The sequence below is a fragment of the Sorex fumeus genome, unplaced genomic scaffold (genome assembly GCF_029834395.1).
Source record: "Sorex fumeus unplaced genomic scaffold, SorFum_2.1 ptg000030l, whole genome shotgun sequence".
Lineage (NCBI taxonomy): Eukaryota > Metazoa > Chordata > Mammalia > Eulipotyphla > Soricidae > Sorex > Sorex fumeus.
Window position 1 is genome coordinate 13,639,418 of NW_026606087.1, and position 21,907 is coordinate 13,661,324.

At 40.4% G+C, this 21,907-nt stretch overlaps 1 protein-coding gene across 1 annotated transcript; it reads right to left on the reverse strand.

The window, feature by feature from the left end:
- Nucleotides 1-4,370: 4,370 nt before the first annotated feature.
- LOC130025194 (tripartite motif-containing protein 5-like) lies at nucleotides 4,371-14,889 on the reverse strand. The gene is made up of 4 exons (XM_056116142.1): nucleotides 14,416-14,889; nucleotides 13,537-13,632; nucleotides 12,537-12,767; nucleotides 4,371-4,442 (listed from the first exon to the last, which is right to left on the reverse strand). The coding sequence occupies exons 1-4, from the start codon at nucleotides 14,851-14,853 to the stop codon at nucleotides 4,410-4,412; spliced, it is 798 nt and encodes a 265-aa protein (XP_055972117.1). The 5' UTR covers nucleotides 14,854-14,889; the 3' UTR covers nucleotides 4,371-4,409.
- Between the last annotated feature and the right edge of the window lie 7,018 nt (nucleotides 14,890-21,907).

Consider the following 21,907-nt stretch of genomic DNA (forward strand, 5'->3'; position numbering starts at 1 on the left):
GAAAGGGTGTTGTCCCTCCACCTGCTCCCCCTTGGCGGCTTGGTGGCCACATCCTCCAGAGGCCACTGGACAGTCAGGCTTGGGCCCGCAGTGATGAAACTTGTTGGGCCTCACAGGGTGGAGGTGGAGCCGGTTCTGTCCTCCCCTTCCCAAAGAGACCCCAAGTCAACACCCACAAATGGCCTCTCTGGCTCCTGATCAAGCTGCTTAATGGCCATGATCCCAGAGACTCAGAAACAAATCTCGAAACGTAGCGGCTTTTGGCAGAAATGCATCCGGACCAAACAGCAGGTTACTGTCACCAGGCCACCCCAGGGGGGAAAGGGTGTTTCCCCTCTGCCTGCTCTCCCTGGCAGCTCGGTGATCGTCATCCTCCAGAGACCACTAGACAGTCAGGTTTGGGCCCGCAGTGACGAGACATTTTGGGACATCACGGGATGGGGGTAGAGCCAGTCCTGTCCTCCCCACCCCAAAGAAACCCGAAGTAATCGCCCATGAACGCCTTTTCTGGCTCCTGATCAAGCTGCTTAAAGGCCATGATGCCAGAAACTCAGGAGCAAATCTCAGAAGACAGCAGGTTTTCGCAGAAATCCCTCCATATTTAAGTGTTGAAATTTCGGAATTTCAAAATCACGCGACCACTACTGCAGACATGCGACATCATATGTTTTCATAACCAGCAATAGAAAACAAACTGCCTTTTCAGCAGATCTGTTCCCTTTTCAGCAGATCTGAGTGTTGGGGGAAAATCTCAGATAATAATGGTGGGTCTGGTGTCAAAATATTGAATGGGATCAAAGTAGAGAGAGAGTAATGTGGAAATCATCTGCCCCACAGGTAAGGGGAGAGTGTGGGATGGGAGTATACTGGGGTTGTTGGGGGTGGAGAATGGGCACTGGTGAAGGTATGGGTATTTCATTGTATGACGGAGACTTAGACCCGAAAGCTTTGTAACTGCTCTCATGGTGATTCAATAAATAAAATTATAAAAAATGAAAAAAAAGTAATCCCATTCACAATAGTACCTCAGAAAATCAAGTACCTCGGAATCAGCCTAACAAAAGAGGTGAAAGACTTATACAAGGAAAACTATGAAACAATTCTTCAATAAATGAAAGAGGACACTAGGAAATGGAGACACATCCCCTGCTCATGGATAGGGAGGATTAACATTATCAATTATCAAAATGGCAATACTGCACAAAGCACTATACAAATTTAATGGGATTCCTATCAGGATACCCATGACATTTTTCAAAGAAACAGACAAAACACTCAGGAAATTCGTATGGAACAAAAAAAAAAACCCAAAAATAGCTAAAGCTGTCCTTGGGAAAAAGAAGATTGGTGGCATCACCTTCCCCAACTTCAAACTGTACTACGAAGCAGTAGTAATTAAAACAGCATGGTATTGGACCTGCAGACCAATGGAACAGAGTTGAATATTCTGTCACACACCCCCAAATACAGGACCACTTAATCTTTGACAAATGAGCAAAACACATGAAGTGGAACTAGGAAAGTCTCTTCATCAAGTGGTGCTGGGAAAACTGGATAGCTACCTGCAAAAAAATGAACTCTGATCTCTGTCTAATGCCAGGCACAAAAGTCAGATCAAAGTGGATTAAAGACCTCAATATTAGACAGGAATCCATAAGGTAAATAGAGAAAAATGGAGGCAGAACTCACCACGACATTGAAGCTAAAAGCATCTTTAAGGACGAAATAGCACTGACCATGAAAGTAGAAGCAAACATAAACAAATGGGACTACATCAAACAAAGAAGCTTCTGCACTTCAAAAGAAACAGTTACCAAAATACAGAAAGAGCCCACAGAATGGGAAAAAATATTTACCCAATACCCATCGGATAAGGGATTAATATCCAGGATATACAAGACACTAGTAGAATTGTACAAGAAAAAACCTCCAACCCCATCAAAAAATGGGGAGAAGAAATGAACAGAAGTTTCCTCAAAAAAGAAATACAAATGCCAAAAGGCACATAAAAAAATGCTCCACATCACTAGTCATCAGGGAGATGCAAATCAAAACAACAATGAGGTATCATTTCACACCACAGAGACTGGCACACATTCAAAAGAACAAAAGCAACCAGTGCTGGTGTGGATGTGGGGGAAAAGGGACGCTCTTTCACTGTTGGTGGGAATGCCCACTAGTCCCGCTTTTTTGGAAAACAATATGGGCAGTCCTTCGAAAACTAGAAATTAAGCTTCCATATGACCCTGCAATACCACTTCTGGGACTATATCCCAAGGATGCAAAAAATCACAGTAGAAATGACATCTGTACCTATATGTTCATTGCCACACTGTTCGCAATAGCCAAAATCTGGAAACAACCCAAATGCCCTAGAACAGATGACTGGTTAAAGAAACTTTGATACACCAACACAATGGAATACTATGCAGCTGTTAGAAGAAATGAAGTCATGAAATTTGCTTATAAATGTATAGACATGGAGAGTAGGAAATGAGTCAGAAAGAGAGGGAAGACATAGAAGGACTGCACTCATTTTTGGAGTATAAAATAACATAACATGAGGCTGACACCTAAGGACAGTAGATACATGGGCCAGGAATATGGCTCCATAGCTGGAATCCTGCCTCATGATCAAATGGGAGAAGGCAGCTGGAATAGAGAAGGGATCACTAAGAAAGTGATTGCTGGAGGAATCAGTCAGGATGGGAGATGTGTGCTGAAAGTAGATAATGGAACAAACATGATAACCTCTCAATATCTGTATTGCAAATCATAATGCCCAAAAGTAGAGAAATAGAATGGTGAATATTGTCTGACATGGAGGCATGAGGAGGCTTGGAAAAGGGGTTTATACTGGAGATATTGGTGGTGGGGAATGTGCACTGGTGGAGAAATGAGTGTTTGATCATTGTGTGATTGTAACTCAAACATGAAAGCTTGTAAGTATCTCATGGTGATTCAACAAAATTAAAAAAATAAAAAAGAGAATGACAGCATGTACAAATGGAACTAGAGAAGACAGAAGTTGAATGATCTCCCTGTGTTATAGACATCTGAGAACTAAAGAGGCAGTTGAGGGGCTGGAGCTGCAAGTAGGGCGTTTGCCTTGCAGATGCCCAACCTTGGTTCGATCCCCAGCATCCCATATGGTGCCCCAAGAACTGTCAGGAGTGATTTCCGAGTGCAGAGCCATGAGTAACCCCTGACCATTGTTGAGTGTGACTCCCAATAAAAATAAAATTGAAAAAAATACAAAAAAGAGGCTGTTAAATGAAACACTCACAACACTTAGAACTGTAAAAAGTCAAAGACAGAAGGTAGCCAATGACTGGCTTAAGACTCAGTAGTCACTGGATCTTATCAGGTCAAAAATTTTCAAAGCTGCTGGAGACACTACTGTTACTGTGAGTAGTGATTGGTGCCCTGGAATGGAGTCTTCTGAGAAGGAGGCAATGCCTGTACATCTAAATCAGACTTTACACAGTTACAGAAGCTGCTTCAAGAAGTAAACCAACAACTCGCAAAGGAGAAATAACAAAGTGTTCAGAGTGAAGTGACTAGCAACCTATTCAAAGATAACAGAATACATGTATTATATTTTGCCAAATTTAAGCCTTATTTATGTTTTCACTCTTTCTACTTTGTCAGAAACACTGAAGGTTTGTCTTTTCTAATCCTTGTTAGCTTACTGACTTAAAGAGAGAAATGCCAACTCTGTAGACACCTTTAGAGTTTAGTTTTATAATATAAGCTGTTTGAATAATTAGACTTTTGCATTCCTGAAGATAAACACATAACCATTTATTTTATTTTGTCAGTAAAATTATTCAGAAGATCAATAATGGTAAAGACAATGGAAAATATAATACTTTAATACTGATGTTGTACACTGTTTTAACACTCTGAGGAGTAACTGCCTCTGACTTCAACTCAAGAAAACACCTTTTTGTTGATAATGTAATCAGTTTTTATAATGGCATCAACAAATAAAAGGATGGTATTTTTTTTTAGAAAAGAGTACATTTTTGCTAAATATCCAAAACTAGGAAAAAGTTAAAAACCTATATTGGAAAGGTGAAAAACTTAAAAATTGGATATTTAGCAAATAAAGCAAACATTTTTCTACCTTAATTCAAATTTCTGAGTTAAATACAGAAACAGGCTAAAATTAAGGCATCGCTTAATTAATCACTAAAAGTGTCACTCATTAGAACTCTGTAACATCCTCTCACCCAAATTATTTACCAGACAAGTCCATTCTCAACTTAGAGATCATACAAGCCAAGATTCAGAAATAGAAATCTAATATAAAACTATGGAGAACAATGTTTTATTCTTATTCATCACCCGATGACTGCAATGATATTAAATTTCTTTTCACTGCACAAAAGGACCATTTCTGATCTTCATACATACCTTTTGAGGACATCATTCACATTCTAGGGAGAAAAGAGAAAATATGAGTCTATAATTAATAAACTCACTTCACTTACAGTGCTTCATCACATTCTCACTACTCCGTAATGAAGTAGAATAGATCCAGTGATCTTATTCTTACTTCAGGAAGGAAACAAAATGTTAACAAAATTTTGGGGAGGGGGAGTCTTCCTTACCAAATTAAACCAAAAATTTCTGAGACTGCATAGCATTGACTTTTGTTGGGTTTAGGGCCCATATTAAGAAGCTGGAAGGAGGGGCTGGAAAGATAGTATAGCAAGTGAAGTGCTTGCCTTGCACGCAGTGAACTGGGTTCCATCCAATTGCCAATATCCCCTATGGTGCCCAGTGCATTGCCAAGAGCAATTCCTGAGTGCAGAGCCAAGAACGACCCCTGAGGATTGCTGGGTGTGGCCCAACACACAAAACAAAACAAAGAAAAAGGGCCATAGTAATCAGTGCTTGCCTTCCAAACAGCTCACCCATGTTTGATCTCTAACACCACATATGTGGATGGTCCCCTGAGCCCTGCCAGCAGTGATTCCTTGCAGAGCTAGGAGTAAATCCTGAATGCTGCCAGGTTCGGCCTAAAAACCAAGCAAACAATCAAAAACATAAGGTTCATATTAATAGTAGCACTTTGCCAAATCAGTGATGAAGTAGAATTAATTCAGTATTCATATGAAGCAGACCATGATGAGAAAGGAAATATTACCACTAGAGAAAAATTAGGAAAAAGTTAAAAACCTATATTGGAAAGGTGAAACACTTAAAAAATTTTTTTGAAATATTTGTTTTGGAGACATAGTAGTTTTATCAACCAGATAGATCCAACTGACATTAATTAACCATTTCACTAAATTAATTCAAAAGACATATCTTCTAGAGTGGTTATAGAAAAACATTCAGGAAATACAATATTTTAGAGCATAAAAAATCAATGTATTTATATGTATAGTAAGATATATGGTCTATCACTAGAAATAAATTAATTTTAAAGTCTATAGTAAAATAAAGTAGTAAATTACCAAGAAGTTGTTACATTAAACAACTTGCTTTAAAAATAATTTATAAGTCAAAAAATTTCCAGAATTTGAAATTATGTGAGGCTAAATGAAATAAATAAAAAAAAATCATTGAGTAAAAACTACAGCTATAGCAGTGCATTGTATCATTAAATACTTAGGAAACAATCATCAAAAAAGTTTTCCAAGTTTCTAATTCAGAAAATGTAAAGGTACAATAGTAGTATCCAATCATATATACATACACAGAAAATAATAATGATAGTCCAGAAATAAATAATATAAACATTTTTAAAAGCCTTAAAACAAGATCTGTTTGGGGTCTGAAGTGATAGTATCACTGTATCATGGTCATACCATTGTTCATCGATTTGCTTGAGCGGGCTCTAGTAGCATCTCCATTCGTCCCAACACTGAGATTTTAGCAGCCTCTCCTTACTCATCCTTACTCATCCTTCCTAATGCTGCTGTATTGGAGGCTCTTTCAGGGTCAGGGGAATGAGACCTGTTATTGGTACTGTTTGGGGCATATCAAATACACCATACACTGTTGTGGAAGAGGGACCACCACCCTGTAAAGGTCTGTTGGCATCAGGCAAGCTGGAAACTGAGTAAGAGCAAATCCTGTTTTGGGTGACTGAGCAGGGTTCCTGGCTTTCTTCAGTGGGGAATATGCACTCCCCACCAGCACCTGGCCCTCTGCCTTCCAGCAAGGTGGATGGCCCTACATGCTCAGGTGGATAGATGTCTCTTTCTCACTTGTGCACACACCCTGAGCACCTGGTCCTCCCATGAGCCCAGCCTCAGACTTCTGGCCAGACGCTCTTTGGTTTTCCATGCAGCCCCTGGGTAAGTGAAGCCACAAATGTGTTGGGTTTTATCTACCTTGTCTAGCCAGGCACCTCTTGCTAGAGAATACTGCTGACTTTGTGTACTCTTGCCTGTGATTTGGTGGTAGTGGTGGAGGGGGTACCCGGCAATGCCTGATCATTTTCTATGCAGAAAAAAATAATGGTCACTGCTTCTCTGCTTATCCTCATTTCACTTATCAAAAAGTTCCTGTCCTAAAGTTCCTGTCCTAATGGCACAAAAGGGCAATGTGTAAAGACCATGTTCAGCAATGATAGTAGGTCTGAGTACACATAGTTGGGAATGAGTCAGGGTCCAACCCCTGGCGAAGCTCCTTAAAAAACGGAATGTCACTGGAGTGGTTGGGCATCATTCAAGCAGGGAGACCTAAAATTATGGGTCTGAGAAAGTCACCCTTATTCTCTACACTTAAGAATCGTTGTTCTGGCTAAACAGAAAGAGGTAAGAATGGAAAGTAATAGCCAGGACCAGAAAAGAAGTGAGGATTAAAATGATGGATCGTTTGAACATCAGAACTGCCTTGAAGCCTCTCAGTCTTCGTTTTGGAAGCAAGGAGGGGGCAGTTAGTTTAAAACTGAAAAGGAAGCAAGGGGGATTTTAGATAATTTAGATAAATTTAACATTCGCATGTCCGCTTCATTTTTTTTAATAGTCCCTTTTAAAGAGTCTGGCATTGAGGATCAACCTCTTTCCCCAGAGATGTCCTCAGAGAGGGGTTCTGTTCTGAACTAGAGTGAAGCAGAGATGAGATTCATGGTCCTTTCCCCGGATCACTCACTCCCCAATGAGTCCCATGTTGCTCCCAGAGTTCTTTCCTTTTGGCTCCAATTCTGAAGCTTGTTCAATGCTCTGCATTAGAATGGTGGCACCATCATTAGCAGTTGAGCTCACTGGGATTGGAGAGAAATAGTAATAAGCAAGTTTATTTATCCAGTTTATTATTCCAGGATCCTAAACTCTTTAACTCCTTCCTGAACTCTTCCCTTCATGACAGTAGTCTATTTGGCAGTTACTCCCTTAGGATTAGTCACCGCCTCTGTTAACTCCATTATTTGGTTTTACTGAGCATAGTACTTAGATTGTGTTTTATGGATCAGGGATGCTTGGATTTTATTGTGAACTTCATCACTTACTGGATGTGTGACTTGACAATGAAACTTCTCTTTATCTACTTGAAAGAAGGCTGGACTTGGGAAATAAGTAAATATTTTATTAAATTACTGTTGATATTTTAAAGCTATATGTGTATATTTTATTATGAACAAGCAGTGAAAAAGTAGGAGAACAGACAGTAAAGATCAGAACAATAGTGGGCACTGGCTGAATGATGGGTCAGAGACTGTGTTCGCTGTTCTCCTTGTCCTGTCTTAAAAATTCTAAATTCTCTCATCTAGTGCTCTTTGTATTTTGTTCTTCCTCCTCCACTACCACCACCAGGCAAGCCACACTGAGTTGTGACCAGGGTTTACTTCTGGTTCTAGGCTCAGGGATTATTCTTTGTAGAGCTCAGGGAATCACATGTGATGCTGAGGGAGCATGAAACCCAGGTCAGCTGCATGAAAGACAAGTGTCCTAATTCCTATAGTATCTCTCCAGCCCTCTTTTAAACTAAGCTGTTTGCAGCCTTATGGTCCTGCAGGGGCTGGGATGGAAGTGAAGATTAGTGAAGATGCGGAAGATTAGGAGCTGAGCCTTCAACAGGTCCTTGTATATTTTAATCAATTCCATTTGACTATTTTTTGTTTTAAATGTACTACTTATGTATGTTGACATATGAATCTCAATGAGAAAGGCAATGAGAATTTATATATGTATATATCCATGTATATGTTTATATATGTGTATATCGATATATGTTTATAGGTATATGTTTATATATGTATATATCCATATATATGCCCCTTGGAGAGCCCGGTAAGCTATTGAGAGTATCCTGCCCACACGGTCATAGCCTGACAAGCTCCTCATGGTGTATTGTCACTGTGTGTCACTGTCCTCCCATTGTTCATCCACATGCTAGAGCGGGCCCAGTAAAAGTAAAAGTAAAAGTAAAGACCCTCCCGTTGTTTGTCAATTTGCTCGAGTGGGCCCAGTAATGTCTCCATTGGAGACTTTGTTGTTACTGTGTTTGGCATATCGAATACGTCACGGGGAGCTTGCCAGGCTCTGCCATATGGGCGAGATACTCTCGGTAGCTTGCCGGGCTCTCCGAGAGGGGCAGGGGAATCGAACTCGGGCCAGTCATATTGGCTGCGTGCAAGGCAAATGCCCTACCGCTGTGCTATCGCTCCAGCCCCCAGCGGGCCCAGTAACCTCTCCATTTTGAGACTTGTTGTTACTGTGTTTGGCATATCAAATACATCATGGGGAGCTTGCCAGGCTTTGCCGTGCAGTTGAGATACTCTTGGTAGCTTGCCGGGCTCTTCGAGAGGGGTGGAGGAACTGAACCCGGCTCGGCCGGGTTGGCTGGGTGCAAGGCAAATGCCCTACCGTTGTGCTATCGCTCCAGCTCATGGTGTATTTGAAATGCCAAAACCAGTAACTATAACACGTCTCATTACCCTGGCCCTGAAAGAGCCTCCAATCATTGGGAAAGACTAGTAAGGAGAGGCTGCTAAAATCTCAAGGCTGGGATAAATAGAAACGTTACTGGTGCCCACTCAAGTCAATCGACGAACGGGTGAACAGTGATACAGTGATATGTCCATAAATCTACTATCCAGATTAAGCACACAAGCACAAGCATCCTGTTGTTCGTCAATTCCCTCGAGCAGGCATCAGTAACGTCTCCTTCATCCTAGCCCTGAGATTTTAAAAGAGCAATTTCAATGCTCTTTCAGGATTAGAAGAATGAGACCCATCATTGTTACTGGTATTTGGCATATTGAATACGACACGGAAGTTTGCCAGACTCTACCGTGTGGGCAGGATGCTTTGGGTAGCCTGCCAGGTTCTCCAAAGGGGAAGAAAAAAAAAAGATAATAAGATGTCGTGCGGCCGCAAATGCGGCCGCGCGCTTCCGGGAGCTGGATTTTATAGTCTCTGCGTCTTGGCCGTTGATGGGATCAACCTGGCACTGGCAGCAGCTGGTGGGTATGACGCCTACCTACTGGAAAATGGGGGTCTGGTTGGAGAAGGCCCAGTCCCAATCCGAGTAGGCTTGGAGACCTCAGCCCCGGGACCCGCATCCAGATTAAGAAATAGAACATTTCCGGGACCTCAGCAAACTCTTTGCCGCCCCCTTCCTTTCAATCCCCTCAACCAAAGGTAACCAGTATTCTTCTTTTACCTGTTTATGATAATCCATCTAAATAGGATGACAACATTTGTCTCTTTTATATCTAACACTGCATTTATTTTTTCCCCCAACATGTACCGGAGAGATGCATCCGCATTTTGCTTGTAGCAGTGTTTTGTTATTTTTGTCATTGTATAATATTCTGTCATGTGACCACAACTAGCTGATGTGTTCTACTACTACTGGTGGACTTTTAGTATATAAACATAGCTGCTATGAACAGTGTCACACAGCTTATGGTAAAAATGAATGCCTTTCTATTGAATATGCACCTGGGGTTGGTTTGTGCTGGTGGTGGGTGCTGCATGCTGGTGGTAGAGCAGTATTGTTGCTGAATAGCTCCTTCCCTTGTAGACTGGGGATCCTTGTATACTTTCACTTGGGGGAATTGCTTAGTCTTTTTTTTTAAAGAAACAAACAAAAAGACCTTGAAAGTTGAAAAAAATTTAAAGGAAAACATTTTAACAGGATTGATAGTGCCATCAGTAGATGGTGAATTTACTTGGAACTAAACTTGTAAAACCATGCTCATCCCAATTATTAAACCAACAATTAATTTTTTAAGACATATATATTCTTAATTTTTTTCATTATAAAATTGTTAAAGTATCATACTCCCTCTAGATTCCCCGATTTTCCAGATCAACAATGTATGTAGAAAGACTAGGAATTTCTTAGCTGGACTTAGGTATTCTCTAAAATGGGTACTAAATTTTATTCCAATGGACTGATGATCAAATATAGAATGATACTGTGATTTTATTCTGAAGTCCTGGAGTCATACCTCAGTAGAGTCAGTGAGCCCCATGTGACCTAATGCAGGAACCTACTACTGTAAGTCTCACTAATCGAAAAGTGGGTAACTTTGCTTCTCAGCATTGCAAGATGAGAAGAGAAAATCGTGATGTAAAGACACTAAATGGAGAGGCACTTAACATCCCTATTAATGTCAGGATAAAAATTTATTCTAAGATGGGCTGGAGCGATAGCACAGCGGGTAGGGCGTTCGCCTTACACGCGGCCAACATGGCCGACCCGAGTTCGATTCCTCCGCCCCTCTTGGAGAGCCCGGCAAGCGACCGAGAGTATTCGATATGCCAGACACAGTAACAACAAAGTCTCCAATGGAGCCGTTACTGGACCCGCTCGAGCAAATCGACGATCAACGGGAGGGGGGGATGCTTTAAGTGTGCTGTTCTTCTTGCAATATTAATGCATATAACTCACTACATTGCATTTCATATTTTAATCTGACTTAATAGTTTTTAATGAGAGATTTTTCTCCTATCCATTAAAAAGCTATTGTGACAGATAATATTTTCGCAGATGTCCTCAACAATGGATACCCCATCATAATACTGGTTTTTTTTTTTATGTGGGAGGGTGGGGGGTGAGAGGGAGGATAGGGGTTGATCTGCATACCCGCCATGATACCGGGCATGCTCAGGGATTACTCCTGGCTCTGTGTCTAAGGATCACTACTGAGATACTTGGGGACCATATGTGGTGCCAGAGGATTAAACCCAGTACTATCACTCCAGCCCCCTGATACTGTGTTTCATGTAACCCTCCATTGAAGTATGTGTGTGTGTGTGTGTGTGTGTGTGTCTTTGTTCTCTCTACTCTAACCTAGGAAGACCATTCTATGTAAATGAAACAAACTTTGAAGAAATTATGGCACGATAGAGTCTGGTAAGCTCTCCGTGGAGTGATAGTACAGAGGATAAAGCACCACTAGGAGTAATTCCTGAGTGCAGAGCCAGGAGGAACCCTTGAGCATCACCCGGTGTGGCACACAACCAATAGCAACACAGCAACAACAACAACAAAAAGGTGTGTTCTTGAAAAACCAATAAAGTTGTTGAAACAACTAGATCCAGAAATAGAAAAAAAATAATCACCTAAATAAAAATAAAGTCAATTTTTAAGGGTTTTTTGTTGTTGTTGTTTGTTTGCTTGTTTTTTGCTTTTTTTCCTGATTTTGGCCCTCAGTGATACTCAAGACTTACTCCTGGCTCTTCTCAGAATCATTCCCAGTGATGCACAGATGATTGATTATATGTGATGCTGGAGATCAGACACAACTTAGATGTGTGAAAGCATAACCTCACTTATTGCATTATCTCTGTGGTTCTATTAACTGAGGACTCTATATAAATTAATGGTGTAATAAGTAATTTTAAGACTAATTTTTTTCTAAGATAGGTGAAATTAGTTCCGACAAAGATAATACTGACAAAAATGAACTCAAACAGTAAAAAAGTATAAACCTGATACAAATAAAAACAAAAATATACTTTAATTATTAATAAAAGAACCTTGAGATAGCTATCCTGAGATAGATGGTGAATTCAACTGAATGAAGAAAAAGTAACACTGCCATTCATAAATTATTTTTAGAAAACAGGAAAAGAGGGAAGAATTCTATCTATGAAAAAAGGAAAAGACTCAGAATACAAAGTGTATTTGCTGATGGCAAATGCTGGAAGATTATTAATCTGTTTTTTATTAATTATTTATATTTAATTATTTAAATTAATTTATTATTAATTTATTTAAATTAAATTAAATATTTAATTATATATAAATTATTAATTACTTTTTATAATTATTAATTGCTTTACGCTACTGGTTCGCAGGTGACAGAAATCTACAGAGTACCTCAAACACACTGGATCTTTGGTCTGGTTTTTGCTCTGCACTTGATAACTTAATAAAAATGAGATTTTTCTCTTATTACTCAAGCTTTTTACTGTTTCAATAGCCTTTAAAATGAATTCAGGGAAGTTCTACTACAGGGACAAAGAATCTAAGTGTCAGAGCAGAGCAATAAAGAAGGTAACAAAATAAAGGTTCTCATTTCCCTCAAATCTCAGGGTCTGGAGCTGCTTCCCAAGTCTTACGTGCAGCATCTCCTTCGCTGATGCCTGTAGTTTGAGCTCCAGATCCGAGATGAGACCTCTCGTGAACTCGCTCTGTTGAACCAGCTCCTTCTCAGACTCTGACAGGTCATGGAGAATTTTTTTTTCTTCTTCCCTCAGCTTTTGCAGCTCCTTTTGTTCCTTCAAATCCATGATATCTCTTATTTCTTTAAATGCCTTCTGGACAGTGTGAATATCATATTCCATTTGATTCTTAAAGAATGAGAAAGAGATAAAGGTCAGGATATAAGGCACAGATTGGAAGTCAGAAAAAAATAAGTATACTAATTGAAAAGTTCTCTAAAGAAATTAAAACAATGGGAACCACTCTTGAAGGCAAGTGGCTTTTCAGATTACTTCCCCACATCAAATTCAAAAACAGTGGCCTCAGATCTATAATATGGAGGCCAATCCTGAGCCAAAAAGGAGTGCAAGGATGTGACTCAGTTTTCACCTGCTAGCCTGGATAATATATTTTCTGAAGTTAGCTCTCATTTTCTTGCAAAATTTCACATAGAAGACTAACCCAGGAGCCGTATGTGGAGCACTTTCTCCAGAAATGTTGATTTAAAAAACATAGTTGACCTGCTTTGATCCCCAGGGCATCACCAGGACTGATTCCTGGATAGAGTCAGTAGTAACACCTGAATATTGTTGAGTGTGACCCAGAAATAAATCTAAAAAAATGATGGAAATGTGACAGAAATTTCCCTAGCTATGTTCACCACTAACTCCCTCTATAGGGACTTCTAATAAACATTAGAAGTTAGACATTAAACATTAGATTGGAAAGATCACTTTCCAATCTTTACCTCTGTCTGGGAAAGAACTAAGAATTGATAGTCAAATGCCATTTGGTCCTATTAATAAAGAAGAAAAATAAGAATGGAATTCCATCTTCCTAAAACTCAAGCTTTCAATTTATCTGATTTCCTCACAAAGTTTCTTCTTCACCAGGAAATTCCTCAGGAAGTATCGTTACCTGCCAAGAAGTTCTGTGTTCTCTGAGAGCAGTTTCAAATTGTTCAGCTTCCTGCTGCTTCTTTTTCAGTTGCTCCAGAGATGCCTGGAGCTTTTCCTGTAGAAAGAAATCAAAGCCTTGAGATTTCCCAGCATATGAATATAAGATAAATGAGAAAGAAATAATGCCTATTTTCTAAGAAATTAAGAGTTTTTGAAGCTCTTAAAAAAGTAATTAAAACCTATGACTGGATAGAAAACTCAACATAGGGCTGGAGCGATAGCACAGCGAGTAGGGTGTTTGCCTTGCTTGTGGTCAACCCCATCGACCCAAGTTCGACTCCTCTGCCCTTCTCAGAGAGCCCTGAAGCTACTGAGAGTATCTCGCCTGCACAGCAAAGCCTGGCAAGCTACCCGTGATGTATTCAATATGCCAAACATGCCAAACACAGTAACAAGTCTTACAACGTTACTGGGCCCGCTTGAGCAAATTAATGAACAACGGGAGGACAGTGACAGTGACAGTGAAAAATGTGAAGATTTAAGTAGAAATTAGTGGTCACCATCTGTCCCCAAGAGAATGATTTCTCTTTCTTAAATGATTAATCTACTCCTGTCATAAGGGAAGAATTTACATCATAATTCACCTCTATCCCACTTCACCTATTCAAAAAGATGTTAAGACCTTTTCTGAAGCATCCAGTGTCCCCTATCTAGGACAAGTTTCAAACTTCTGGCTAAGTTCTGTATTGTAGGCCAATCTTTTTGGAACTTAAAAGCACAAACATGTTCTCTAGACATCAGAGATTGAACATAGAGAAAAAGAAACTACAGGTCTCTGGGCTTTCCTGGCAAGGTAATCAGTCCCACGTTTTGTTCTGCCCTTCCATCTGGTCTCTACCTTGCATTCCTTGGCTGCCTCCTCAATGAGGAGTGTGTGGTGACTACGGTGTTCCTGAGACCGTTCACACAGCCAGCAAATGAACATCCAGTCCTCCTTACAGAAGAGCAGCAACTTCTCTCCATGCTGCTCACAAAGATCCTTCTTCTCTTCCTCCTCTTGGCTTAAATTGACCCCTCTGAGCCTCTCTACTAAATTGGTCAGATGCCGATTAGGCCTCATGTTCTCAGGATCATAAATGGTTCTGCATACAGGACAGCTGTTCTTCCCTGCTTGACTTGACTCCTGGCTGCTCGCAGTGATGCAAGCTTGACAGAAGCTGTGGCCACAGTCCAGGCTCAATGGTTCTCTCAGGAGTTCCAGGCAAATGGGGCAGGTTACGTCTTCCTGTAAGTTTCTCAGGATTTCTGTAGCCATGGCTGCTGCTCCTCTGCTCATAGTTACTCTGACTTAGGAGGATCTTTTCTTCACAGTTCCCTGCAAAATTAGGAAGTTGAATGGGGCAGAGTCATAAGGGTAAGCATAAAATATTTTGATATCTAATATTATGTAGATGTCAAAATCAGGCAAAAAATAAAGAGAAAAAAGAAAAAGGAGAGAAACAAGCAAAAGAGACTGAAGACCTGACAAAAAATAACTTTTCATTAAAATTTCACTTAATCTCAGTTCACATCACAAAATAAGTAGCATTCTTATCTCTATAAGTACTTTATTTTCTGGCCAAGATTAGTACCAGAAATTTTACTCCATGGCTTGGAGGCCAGCCACTCATGCTAGGGTAAAAGGGAGCTCAGATAGAGAGAAAGGAGCACCAAATGAAGGGTGTTGGGAGGATCCTCCTCCCAGGATGGGAGAAGCATGCTGAAAGTAGATTATAGACCAAACATGATTGCCACTCAATGCCTCTTTTGCAAACCACAACACCCAAAAGGAGAGAGAGAACAAAAGGGAATGCCCTGCCACAGAGGCAGGGTGAGATGGGGGGATGGGGGGTGGGAGGGATACTGGGATTCGGGGTGGTGGGAAATGGGCACTGGTGGAGGGATGGGTATTTGGTCATTGTATAATCGAAACCCAAGCACAAAAATTTGTAAGTCTACAACTGTACCTCATGGTGTCTCACTAATAAAAAAAAATTAAAGCTTAAAAAATAAATAAATAAATACTTTATTTTCTTAGATCTTACTGAAAAATAGGACAAACCAATGTTTTTTCTACCAAGATCATGTAAGAACTTTATCTACCCACTTTTTCCTTCCCATGCTCAAATACATCCTCAATGGTAAAAGAACCCAGCTACTTCAATCTGAGCTTTTTGTTTTCTTCAAGTGAATTGCCTTGTAGTACAGTTACAGACTTATGAACTTTCAGGTTTTCATTTTAGTCATACAATGATCGAGTACCCATCCTCCACCAGTGCCCATTCTCCACTACCAATGATTGCAGTATCCCTCCCATCACCCCCACCCAAACCCTCCTCTGTGGAGGGATTCCGTTTTGTTCTCTCTCTCCTTTTGGATGTTGTGGTTTTCAATAGAAGTATTGAGTGGCTATCGTGTTCAATCTATAGTCTACTTTCGGCATCTTCGAACCCAAGCAGGTCCGCCCAACACCCTTTACTTGGTGGTCCTCTCTCTATCTGAGCTGCCTTTTCCCCCAGTATGTGAGGCCAGCTTCCAAGCCATGGGGCAAACCTCCTGGTCCTTATCTCTACAATTCTTGGGTGTTAGTCTCCTATTCTGATACTTTATATTCCACAGATGAGTGCTATCTTTCTATGTCTGTCCCTCTCTTTCTGACACATTTCATTTAACATGATACTTTCTATGTTGATCCACTTCTATGCAAATTTCATGACTTCATCTTTTTTAACAACTGCATAGTATTCCGGTATAGATGTACCAGATTTTCTTTAACGAGTCAACTGTTCTTGAGCACTTGAGTTTTTTCCAGATTTTGGCTATTGTAAACAGTGAGCAATGAACATACAACATACAAACCCTAGATATCATTTCTACTGTACTTTTTTGCCTCTCCGGGGTATATTCCCAGAAGTGGTATTACTGGATCAAATGGGAGCTCAATTTCTAATTTTTTGAGAAGCGTCCATACTGTTTTTCAAAAGGGCTGAACCAGTCAACATTCCCACCAGCAGTGGAGAGTCCCTTTCAAGCCACATCCATGACAACACCAGTTACTTTTGTTCTTTTGGATGTGGGCCAGTCTCTGTGGTGTGAGACAATACCTCACTGTTGTTTTGATCTGCATCTCCCTGATGATTAGTGATATAGAGCATTTTCTCATATCCCTTTTATCCATTCGTATTTCTTCTTTGAGAAAGTTTCTGTTTATTTCATCGCCCCATTTCTGATGGAGTTGGATGTTTTCTTCTTGTAGAGTTCAACCAGTGTCTTGTATATCCTTGATATCAACCTCTTATCAGATCGGTATTGGGTGAATATCCTCTCCCATTCTGTAGACTGTCTTTCTATTCTGGCCAATGTTTCTTTTTTTTAAATTTATTTATTTATTTTGAATACCCATCCCTCCACCAGCGACCATTTCCCACAACCGTGGATCCCAGTGTCCCTCCCACCCCCCACCCTCCCCAATCCACCCTGTCTCTGTGGCAGGGCATTCCCTTTTGTTCTCTCTCTCCTATTGGGTGTTGTGCTTTGTATAAGAGTTAAGCCTGATTTTCAGGGAAAAACATTGGATGATTTTACTTTCCATTGATCACTTTGTATAAACGGAGATGTCACGCGGCCACGTAAGCCGCGTAAGTGGCCACGGTTTTGAGGAAAAGTACTAGTTCCTGCATACTCGAGCTATGCTTGTAGAGGCTTCTGGTCACCGGGGTTCCATCTGGAGGAGGCGGGATGTGGCACCTACCTCATCTGGAACTTCCTGGTGATCTCGGCTCTTTTTGGGACCTGGTGTCTTCTCCGGGAGCTGTGGAACCCCCCCCCCACACACACACACACACGGCCTTTCTTCTCTGCGGCTGTGTGCTGTAAAGATGGCGCTGGGGAGCAGGTTGTGGCCATGACTTCCGGAGTCAGAGATTACCTGGGAGCTGGGAAGGTCCTGGCAGTTTGGAGGAAAAGTCCTAGTCCAATGTTTCTTTTGAGGTCTGGGCTTTTAAATGTATTTCTCTCCAAGCATCATTATTGTTGCTGACATACAGTGACTCATTATGACTGGTAAACACCAGACTCTCTTATAACATGTTTTTTATCTGAAAATCTACTCTAACATCTGTTCTGTAACAATTGCTGTCACTACTATACATATGTAATGATTTTAATAATCATCCTAATACAATAAGTAATGGTAGGAGCAAATCCTTTCATCAAAATTTAAGTACGGATGGTGAGAGTGACATATAGCATCAGAAAAATGGTACAGGCACTTACCAACCTGGGTTAAATCCCTGCCATAGCATATGGTCTACCAGCTACTCCAAATGTGATCCATGAGCCAGGAATAAGCCCTGAGCACTATTGAGTGTGGCCCCCAAACCAAGATGAAACAAAAAGTTATATACAAGGTTCATAAAATAGATCTTCAATACACAGAATTGGAAATTGGAGTGAAGTAATCTATTTGGGTATCTCCTCAAAATAGAGGGGTGTCTACTACTTCACAGACAGAACTAAAGAGAACATATAAACCAAGAACCCAACTACCTCAATTAATACTCTTTATTAACCCAATTAATATTGTTGAAAAACAATCAGACTGAAGTTTGAGTCATTTATGCCAAGGTCTGCTGAACTAAAAGTCTAACAGATCTAATTTCTAGCCTATTCCAAAGGAGTCAATCTGTACTTTTTTTTGTTAGTGTAGATGATCTACATAAGATTCTCTAACTTCTCTCTGAGTAAGTCACTTATCCAGAAGAATTTTTTTCTTTTGCTATCATTTCATACAATTTTTCAGAATGTTTCTACTCTTACGTGAGCCATGCACCAGATTTGTGAAAAATTTGTTTTAAAAAACTCCCTGAGTACAAGAATTAAGTATCTTGTTTTGTACTTGGCTGACTTCTGTTCAGCTCCTAGCTGTACACACAGATGATCCCTAGAGTACCAAAAGGAGTGATCCCTGAGCACAAAGCCAAGAGTGAACCCTGAGTATTGCTAGGTATGACCCAATCTTCCCTTCGCTTCCCCCTTCCAAAAAAAATAAATTTTAAATAATTAGATGTTTCTTTTTAGTTGAATGTTGTGTAGTGACAATACCCATAACACTAGGGATGTGGAGGTGAAAAGAACCAGACTAGATGGGCATACATTTACTCATTATGACCATACAGTGTCACAAATGAATGTCAAGTTTAAATAGCTATCCATGATTACAAGTGAAATATATTCAAATTCATGAGTCTAAGTAATATTTAAGTCAGTTAAAAACCTAGTATTCATGTAAAATGAGGTAGAAAATTAAATAATCAAATGCATACAAAATAACAGGCAAATGATGAAAACAAAATATGGGACCAGAAAGATAATATATGGAACCAGAAAGATAGTTTATAGTAGGTGAGGTGCTTGTCTTACATTGAGGCTGACCTAGATTCAATCTTCAGCACCCTATATAGTCCCTTGACATCCACCGGGAGTGAACCCTGAGTAAGGAGCCAGGAGTAAACTCTGAGCATAGCAGGATGTGGCCAGAAACCAAAATAAACAAAAGAAAATTAAACAATGGAGAAAATAAACGAATATTCAACATTTCTAACAGAAAACATGAAAGTGAGTATTTTGAAGATACCTAAGAAATGTGGAACTGAAAAGGGAAAAGGGGGCATCCAAATAAGCCAGTATGAACTGGAGCTTATGCATATCTATTTTAACAACTTCTTAGTAATCTGGATTTAGATCAATGCCATTAACCAGCATAATGACACTTGGATTAGGGAGTGTTTGAAAATGGTGCCAAACTCCTCCCAGGAACTATTAAATGCTGTTGAAGCCTGATTTCAAAGAGAAAAGTCTATCACAGCACTGCCATGAAGGTGAGAGATAGAGAAGAAAAGCAGAGTCGTGACAGGCTCATAAAGAAACCAAAGAAGCTAGGCCTAGGTTTCGGTTCCAGAATTCCTAGAATGGAACACAGAAACCTGAAATTGCGTCATGATTTCCCCACAGTGAGAGAGTTAGCCATGGTGAGGTGAACTAAGAGTTATCAATCAGATGCAGATAGGGAAGCCAACCCTAAATAACCATTATGTAACTCCAACTTATAACCAATCAACTAAGTACAAGTAGTGGAACGCTTTTTACTTCTAGGTAATAATAAAGTCATAACTCCTAAGTCTGACTCACCTTGTGGATACAGAAAGCAAGGCCTTTAAAGACCTCCAGCAGCTGATCTTGAGGAGACTGGACCCTTCCTTACAGAAAGAGCCAGAAGGAAATTACTAGAGAACCCTCAATTCCTTCCTTTGATCTGATTAACCCTCAGTTAGCTCAGACCAGAGAAGCCTGGACTCACACTCTAAGAGAAGATGGAGCAGGAACAAAGGTCAAGAAAAGGAGTTTCAAAGAGGACCACTCCCAATTCGACTCAGCAATAACCTTAACAATGGACTATTATCTAGCTAGAAAGTCCCACATGGGAGTAGGTTGGGAAAATTCTACAAAAGCCACTTTTGAAAAATGGAGGGCGCACATTGACGCCTGAGTCCGTGTGCTGCTTGGTCCTACATGGCCGAGCACATGTGTCACCCTCATCTCCCCTCTTGAGATGTGTACTTTCATGCTTTCCTATTGAATGCTGCGATGTGGTTAGGGGCTCTCTCCACCCTTGGAGAAACCCATGTTCTCCCTTGAGTGCATTTCTCTCTCTCTCTCTCTCTCTCTCTCTCTCTCTCTCTCTCGCGCGCGCGCGCGCACGCTCTCTCTCTCTGGCTTTGCCTACCTCCTCATCTTCAAAAACCTCCAAATAAAATCTGTTTTACTTCACTGCTCATATACTCCTAAAATTCTTTTCTGTGAGGCAAGAACCCAGTAACCCTGGGTACGGTCTAGGACTGACTTTCCTTTCCTGCAAATAAGATTTCCTTGTCCCAACCTGAGTCTACAGCTCCCTGAGAAATCATATGGGTGGGGATCAACTCCCATGCCAAGAGGACCAAGTGGATGTCAGTTGTGACTTGAGCTGGTTGGCAGGGCTGCTGAGCAGGTCCTCTTTGCAGACTTCATAAGTCCTAGTCTTCCCAATCGGATCTCAGGTGACAGAGGTAAATCAGGATAAGCGAAAGCGTCACTCACCTACCTGCCTCACATAAGCCACCTGTGGGGCCCAGTGACATCAATCACATCTCTGATCTCCAGCTTTGTCTTGATTGCTTGAACCTGAGAACCTGAGAACACTGTAACACCTTGATTCAGGTTTGAATCCTGGCACTGCATCTAGTTGCCTGAGCACCACTGAGGGCGCCCCCTGTGCACAGAGCCAAGCGTGGTCCCAGAATACCATCCAGTGTGCCCCTACCCACCCAAAAGCTAATTAAGAAAAAATAGTTTGTTTTTTGAGGAATGAACTGAAATTTCTTCTGTATTAAAGAGCTCACTTTTCCTAAATAGATGAGAACAGAAAACTGTACTATGCCTTCTTTGCCAGTTAATTAAAACATTTAATATAAATTATAATATTAGCAAAATAAAAACTTAAGAAATCAATCTAAGACCTTGTCAAAATAGGCATGACTCTATTAGTCCTTGCTAATATTTACTCATACTGGGCAGAAGATAAAAACAAATTAAAGGTATAACTTTCAAAGTCAACCTTATAAAATAAGATTTGGTCAAAAGGAGAGAAAGGAGATCTGACTGGTGTCCTCCATCTATTCCTTTGAAACTGGCTCAAAGATAAGAACAGACAAGGGCAGTTTGTCCCCAGTATCCCTTTCCTCACAAATCCTAAGCTTTACTTGTTGGTTTGTACAGAAGATGGAAAGTCCTTCAGGAGACCAGGTTACTAGAGGATAACACTGTTCCTTCAAGCACCCATTAGGCTGTATTTTTTTTCTTTTCTTTCAGGCTTTTTTCCTATAACACTTCCCCCTCTTCTTGTGACCTTGCTGACAAAAGGTTTTTGTGTTTCACTAATAAAAATTTAAAAATAAAAAAGTATGAAAATATGAAAAAAAGAGTTCCTTCTTTAGCAAGCAATGCAACTTGTTTGGGAAAAAATAAATCAACAGAAGTGGGATAGGTTATTCACAGGTTCCTCTGCTTCTGATCTCAGTGAGCTCTGTTTTTTCTGTGACAGAAAAAGCTAAAGAAGAATGGACAAGGTTAATATTTCTACAAAATAGAGCAATTTCCAGTGTTGGACCTGGTGAACAGACAAGAGTCTGCGAAGCTTGCAGGTTGTCAGATCGTCTGGTTCTGGTTTCCTCAGCACACACAGGCCAAAGTAGCATAATTCAAAGTCATGCAGGAATACTACCCTGGTACATGTTAGTCATTAAGCTACTAGT